Source organism: Trifolium pratense, linkage group LG7 (genome assembly GCF_020283565.1).
Source record: "Trifolium pratense cultivar HEN17-A07 linkage group LG7, ARS_RC_1.1, whole genome shotgun sequence".
Taxonomy (NCBI): Eukaryota; Viridiplantae; Streptophyta; class Magnoliopsida; order Fabales; family Fabaceae; genus Trifolium; species Trifolium pratense.
The window spans coordinates 2,899,232-2,907,246 of NC_060065.1; the positions used below are offsets into that span (position 1 = coordinate 2,899,232).

The window sequence follows — 8,015 nt, forward strand, 5'->3', positions numbered from 1 at the left end:
ACAAAAAGAGAAATGTACTGATAAGAGAAATGTATCGTTAGTGGTAATCACTCTTCAAGTTCCCATCTATATCGTTAGCTCCTAAAAACACCAACATATAAGAGAAATGTACTGATATTATTATTCTTTGGTAAAAATAAGGAAAATGAATGTCTTGGTATTATTATTGTTTTTTATTCTTTAAAAGAAAGTGAACAAATTTCAGGTGATTAAAAAAAATTCTTTACAAAAATCACTATTTTGTTAAAATTATTATCCATGATTATTTATAAATAGCCGTGGATATTTCAAAATTTGTAGATTATCCATTTAGCGGATACTCACATAGATATAAAATAAATACAAATTTCATATCATTAACCCTATGAATATCCATTTTCATCCCCGTTAATAACTTTAAAGCACAAGGAACATATAAGCCGAGAATAGTGATTTTTTTTTTTTTTTAAATAACCTCCGAGAGTAGTGAGTGGTACGTCCTTACTAATTGACTAGCATTAACCGACACCCAGGTTATGTTGAAGTTGAACAACCATGCCATTTGGAATATTTTTCCCTTTGCATTTTGTCCTCTTAACAAGCACTAGTAAATTTTTTCAGTGTACCAAACAAAACAAAATTTGTGCTTCCAATTTGTCCTAATGGCAATAAAAAGTTAAAAATTGTATAGATTTATTACTGGAAATAAATAATATCTGAGAACAGTTTTCTTATAGCATTTTAGGGCAAGTGAAGTACATTTTGGCAAATGGCCTATGCACATAGTTTAGTGGTCGAGACAACAAACTAGTCTTTGGAATGAATCGTCCAATCCATTGACTTACATACAACACTGACAATCAAACAAGCTGATTTAAACAATTATGTTTCCTCTTCTGGTATGATCTCTTTCTAAGAGAAAAGCCACCATATTGTACAACAGCAAAAAAAAATTACTCCTGCAAATAATTTTGTGCATGAGAATTTGGGAGACAAACTCAGTAACCTGTTCCTGTCTTGCTGGGCAACATAGCATTAGTGCCAATGGTGGCTAACTGATGCGCCGGTCGATTTAGTGATGAACCAATACCAAATATGGGCAATTTTGACAGTAAAACAAGGATTTCAAAATAACAAAAGGAAATTTAATTTGCTCTCCAAATAAAAGGTATAAATCCATAAAAAATTCTTAAACTACAAGAATTTCAAGTTGTTTTGCAGTGACCCTAAGAATGGGAATTTTTCTCTTTTTCAGGGGAAGGGGTCTAAGGATGACACAATGCTCTTACAATTACAACATCCTAAAATGAGACAAACTTTTCAAGTTATCCACATTATATTTTCTATAGCACCGCTTAACAAAACTGAGAATTAGAAGTTAGCGGCTTCTGCATTTGCTTAAGAATTACAAATAAGATTCTTTATGCCACATTACAAATCTGACTGTACCTATCACACACTATAGAATTGGTGGAGGATTACTTGATGGGTATCACAGCATCTAGGTTTTTCTCAAGCATCCAACCCTTTGGATAAACTACATTATGAACATCCAAATGGAGATGCCAATTCATTATTTTCATGCAAGCAGGTGGTGAACCTTCCATTTGATTCTCATCTTCCACCAATTGTTCTATAAAGGTGGTCTCCTGTCAAAGTTAAAAGTATTATCAGTTAATAAGAATTGCAGGTGATATATAGGGGTGTATTAGAAAACCGCCATTGTTGCGGTGAGAGAGAAAAGAGAGAAGAATCCGAAGATTCTAGAAAGAGAGAGAAGAGAGAATGTAACTGATTTTGTAACTGAAATCGAAGTTTTCATTTCTTGAATTGATTCAATACACTGTACATATTTATAGTCTTTTAGACTTGCAGCTTAGGTGGCACTTCTAAGTTGACAGCTGTATTCCACTATTCAACTATACTAGAGTTACTAACTAAGTTATATTCTACAATACATTGTATCTCTAATAGGGTGGGGAAAATACAAGTAATGGTAGGAAGAATACCTGAAAACCCTCTTTCACCGAGTCTAGTTGCCGTATAGGTTTTGAAGTAGGGCGTCGCCACCGCTTTGGATCCCACAGGATTGTGCTGTTGAATGCAAATCCAGACATATCAACATGAAATCTACGAAGTCTTTTACTTTTCTCATTGGTATGCCACCCAATCACTTGGCTTCCATTGCATACCGGACCCTCCAAAATAGCCTTGTTCTTGCTTGGTGCAAGCATGGCGACAGGCCAAGTGCCAAAACGACTATAAAACCAACATTAGAACATAGGATTAGGAATTTAATGAACAAGTAGGAGGGCACAATTCATAAAGGCAGAATTAAGCATGTAAAAGTTGAATGATGGACAGAATGGCTGGAAAAACAGAGTTGTCGACATGAAAAATCATCTTTATATGTTTCACATGTATAAAACCAATAGATACATCTCAGAAAACTGGATATTTACAGCTCCAAACACTTCAAATTTGTTTAATTATGAAAGAGATATTTGCAAAGTCAACATTGTTTTAATCAAAGGGAAATGAAGTCAAGACATAACAATCAAAGGGAGTATGCAATTGCCAACGATGGTTGGCTCAATAGGTAAAATTGAACAGTGATCTCTGTTGTTAGTACAACTAGACACTATAAGCCTAAAGCCTTCATTGAAGCATGTGATCAGCCCTAACCATGGGAATGGAGCAACCTACCTTCCTCCTAAACTTCAATTTAAAAGGGTAAAACATAAGGTTGTTTTTTTTTTGTTTCCTTTTCAATTTATACATTTTTGCCAATAATTGCAAACATTAACATGTTACCTTATTTTCACTTTATTTCACGAATTTATGAAGGAAAAGGTGAAAACAAGATTTATAAAGAAAAAATCGCACTGTCAAACAACGTCAACTATATATTTTTGAGAAAAAGGAAGTTTCAAGTAAAACATGTCACTGTAACAAAGGACAGATGCAACTACTTCATTACCTAGAAAAGATTGCAAATACCTAAAAACAAGGTGAAAATTTAGTCATATATAATCATTAAAATAAAAACTATAGAAATTAGGAGTATTTGACGGCAAAACGTTGGTCCATGGGAATGTAAAAACCCAAAATTGATCCCTAAAGAAGCACACATTTTGGTCACATTAAACAAACTTTGTCGGTAGCAAATTATGAAGGTGACACTTACGGCGCACCAGTGTTTTAACTGGTCCACCAATGCTGCAACAATTGTAACCGCCGATTTCATTGGATAATGTAAGATAAATTCCTAGAATCTAGCTAACCATTAAACTACGGGTGTATCGGTGCCAGTTATAAAATTTAAACAAAGAAACTGAAGGAAATACGTTAGAAACCTCTAAATGCTACACAAACTCCTAAATCCCAGTTACATAATTCTAAATGCTACACATCAAATAAATTCTAGAACCCAACGGTACCAAGACTACATTGAGACATTGGAAACATGCAAGATTAATAAAAGTAAACAACACTTAAAGGTTAATCAGATTCAAACACATCAACAAGAAAAACCCAAATTTAAGTATAAATCCAATGCAAAAACCAAATAATAATACTGATAAAGTAGGTACAATTACAACAAGAAGTAACGGAATAAGTTCGAATAAGTACCTGATATCTCTCATTGTCTGAAACAACTCGAGAGAATATACATTATCATCATCAGCAAAGTAAACAATCCCATCAAGTTTATGATGTTCAATATGCTCCAAAGCCCTATTCCTCTGATGAACACCTCTATCCTTAACATCAGTTGAATTCTTTTTACACACCAAATGTCTATACATCACACCCGTTTTCCTCAACAATTCAGCAGTTTCCATAGAAGCAGAATTCATTTCCACCACCACCCAAAGTAACGGCGGCGGAACCAACCTCAAAACCTGCCCTAATCTATTCAAAAAATACGACTGAAAAGCACGATTATAAGTCGGAGTAACCACAATCAATTGCTTCCTTGCTACAAAATCAAACCTCCCAGATTCAACCATATCATTCAATTTCACTTTCTTCTTCTCAGCGTTCATATTCAAGCTCAAACTAATAGGATCAATCACAAAACCCTTATCTTCACCACCACCACGCTTCGCCGGAACACGATCATCGAGAATTACTCGCGCATCGGCGCGTGGAGTATTATTGATATCAAAAGCGACGTTATTGCGTTGTTGTTGTTGTTGAGGAATTTCATGAATTTGATTACCGAAAGGGAACATTCCTAATAGAAAACCAGCGAAGAAAAAAATGACGCACCTGAATGCAATTTTACGCCATTGTCCTTTTCGATTGTAGCGTCGCATGAAAACGCTACCGATTAATTTCTGAAACGAAGAAGCTAGTGAAGAGTAATTAGCGTTTGATGAAGGAATTTTGTGAGACGGTGGTGATGACGGTGAAAATAAGCCGTTTGTGTAGTGACGATCGTGATACGCCGGAGATAACGTTCGTCGGAATGACGCCATTAATTTTAGGTCAAAGAAAAAATCATGAAGAGATCGGAAACCCTAGAAACTTAGAAATTGAATGTGAATTGTTGAAGAATTGAATGAAACTGAAAGAGATCTAAGAAGATGAATTAAGCTATGTTATGATATGCTTCTTCTTCGTTGCTTCGGAGAGAGAGAGAGAGAGAGAGAGAGAGAGAGAGAGAGAGAGAGAGAGAGAGAGAGACGGATCTTTGTTCTGGTAAATGGGTCGGTTCGGATCAGAGAATGAAGCTCCGGTGGAATTTATAAAGAAGAAATTGCTCAAATTTATAGAGTCAAACATTTGTTCAAAATACTTCAAAAAATTTAAGTCAAACATAAAATGAGAAATTTAATTAATATTTTATAAATTTTATTTGGAAAAAAAAGAAATTTAATTAATATCATAAAATTTGTTATTGTTAATTTTTTTTTACTAATATTATAGAATTTGAGTAAAAAATGTTGACTAAAAAAATACTCCCTTCAATGAATACTTTGAAAAAATCATACAGACAAAGAAGACATATTGTAAATTGTTATTTTCATTAATACTCTTATAAATTTAAAATTATTTTATGTGTACCCTTATTTAGTTACTCTTAATTTAACTAATTTACTTATTTTTAATATTCCCTCTCATAATAAATAAGGGTATAAGTGAAATCAAACATTTAAAATATTTGAAAATTGGTCAAAGTTTCTTATAAAAATGACTAATTTCCCCCCCCCCCCCCCGCCAAAATGTTCCTTATAAAAAGGATATGAGGGAGTACATAGAAAATATTACTACTATATACTATCATTTTGGCATATTACTCTGGTCCTTAATATTCACTCCGGTCTTAATTATAAGAGAACTTTTACTTTTTAGGTTCATTGAAAAACTAATGTATTTGGACTATATTATAGTTTAGATACATTAGCATTCCAATGTACCTAGAAAGTAAAAGTTCTCTTATACTTCATCTGTTCTAAAATGTAAGTCACTTTGATATTTTTACGCATATTAAGGAATTGCTAACTTTTGTGAATGTTGTCAAAAATTATAATGTTTTTCCTCTTTTACCCTTCACATGACATTTAAAGCTTTGTAAAAGAAAAAAAGTCTTAATAACTTATCATTTATCTCTCATTGTAAAAAGAGAATAAAAAGGGTAATTTAGGAATATTAACAATAATTACAATTGATATTGTAAAACGACTTACATTTTGGTACAATTTTTTTCCCAAAGTGACTTACAATATTAGAATGGGTGATCAATTAAGACTATAGGGAGTATAAGAGAAGTTTTACTTTTTAGAATCATTGAAAATGTAATGTATTCAATAATTTATACTAGATACATTAGATTCTCAATAAATCTAAAAAATAAAACTTCTCTTATATAAATGACCAGAGCAATATATTTTTGTAACTAAGAGAATAAAACAAAAACAATTAATATTTTAGTAACATTTGTCAAACTATATATAAAGTATTGACAATATATTTTTGTTAAAACAATTTATAATATGAAATGTAGGGAGTAAGGTTTTTAGTCCAGATACATTCTTAAGTTTTATTTATTTATGGGTAAATAGGGTTTTACCCCCTGCAAAATAAGCTAATTTTGCATTACCCCCTGTAAAAAAAAAACTTGGGATTACCCCCTGCAATATGAAGATTCTCTCTTTTTACCCCCTGCTTGACAACTTGGCATAGAATCTTTATTTTTTATGAGGTGACATGCATATGTGGCATTTATTTCATTTTTATTTTTTTAATTTGCACATGTCATTTATATTATTAAATAAATTGGTGACAAATATTTAAAAAATTCCACTTAATTAGTTTTTAAAAAAATAAAAAATATTGTGTCAAAAAAAAATTATTAAAAATAAAATATGTTAATTCAAAAAGATATGTTAATCCATTGTTTCTAACGCAAAAAAAAAAAAAAAAAAAACTCACAATCTTTTCCTGTAACATAACACAAATCTTTCTCCTTCTCATTCTTCTTCTCAAAACCCAAAATTATTTTTTCTCTAACACAAACTCAGAATCTCAGAATCCTTTTTCTCTAAAATAAAACCTAGAAATCCGCCGAATCACTCCGCCGAATTCGTCGAAACAAATGATTGATGAAGAACAAAGGCAGGAACTAGGAACTGGATTTCCTATAAAGGCAGAAACTGAGTTTTTGAATTTATGGGTTAGGGATTGAATTGATGGGATGAAGAATTGGGAAGAAGAATTATGTTTTTTGGTTAGGAAGAAATTGGGTTGTTGCAAAGGGATGAAGAATAGAAGAACAAAAGAAATTTATGATTATGTTTCTGGGTTTACCGAGATTGATTTTTGGAAGAAAAAAAATTGGGTTCTTTTTGGATTGTTGTTCTTGGTGGTGTTGATGATTTTGTTGATGTTGTTGTTGTTCTTGGTGGTGTTGATGTTGTTGTTCTTGTTGAATGATGAAAGTTATCGTGGTAGGGATGAAGGGGAAATTAGAAAAGAATTTATTATTATTTTTTTAATTTTTAATTTATTTAATAATAAAAATGACATGTGCAAATTAAAAAAATTTAAAAAAAAATTAAATGCCACATATGCATGCTACCTCATAAAGAATAAAGATTCTATGCCAAGTTGTCAAGCAGGGGGTAAAAAGAGAGAATCTTAATATTGCAGGGGGGTAATCCCAAGTTTTTTTTTTTGCAGGGGGTAATGCAAAATTGACTTATTTTACAGGAGGTAAAACCCTATTTACCCTTTATTTATTATGTTCATTATTTTATTTGTGGCGAGCATATAAAAAATTACCGTGAATTACAAAGAGTTTGCAAAATCAATATTTTGAATTTCAACAAAATTATATGTCACTGTAATTTTGTCAAATCATTGCAGTATTAAACATGACATTGTGTTATTTGCATTTTAAATTATGTGAAAATTTTGAATGTAGTTTGGTAGTAAACTTAAATGTTGATTTTTTTTTTCGAAAAAATGAACGAAAGAGAGGAAGGATATAACCAGAGGTTCAAAATATCCCCAATTATTGTGTGTGTGTGTGTGGAGAAAAATGGCATTTTCTGGTAACATGTTTCTTGTTTTTGACTAACAAGATATTGAATGTGTGGAGAAGTTGGTGTTTCTTGATGATGATTGATGACTGCATTATTTATTAATTCTTCAATTTGATTGGTGAGTTTCACATGTCAAATTTGTAGATATTACTGTATAATACTACATTAATCGAGAAAACTGAATCAACAAAAGTTAATGTTTCTAATTTATGATATAATTTAAATACAATAATTTTTGTTGATTCAGTTGTTTTTATAAAAAGACCGGAGATAGGTTTTTTTTTTTATTTTTTTAAATCAAATAATTTAGAGACTAGAATTCTACGAATAGATGAAGTGTCAAGAATTTGAACTCCACTTACACATATAAAATGTGAAATCCTCTAACAACCGAGTCAAATTTTCTGAACTCAACTGTTTCCCTTTCTAATATAAATTACATTTTTATACAAAATTTGATACTGAAATAAAAGGTTAACATAA

General features: G+C 31.4%; 1 protein-coding gene across 1 annotated transcript; it reads right to left on the bottom strand.

Moving 5' to 3' along the window:
* Positions 1 to 1,128: 1,128 nt before the first annotated feature.
* LOC123893636 (probable beta-1,4-xylosyltransferase IRX9H) lies at positions 1,129 to 4,768 on the bottom strand. The gene is made up of 3 exons (XM_045943402.1): positions 3,613 to 4,768; positions 1,989 to 2,238; positions 1,129 to 1,628 (listed from the first exon to the last, which is right to left on the bottom strand). The coding sequence occupies exons 1-3, from the start codon at positions 4,461 to 4,463 to the stop codon at positions 1,458 to 1,460; spliced, it is 1,272 nt and encodes a 423-aa protein (XP_045799358.1). The 5' UTR covers positions 4,464 to 4,768; the 3' UTR covers positions 1,129 to 1,457.
* Positions 4,769 to 8,015: the final 3,247 nt, after the last annotated feature.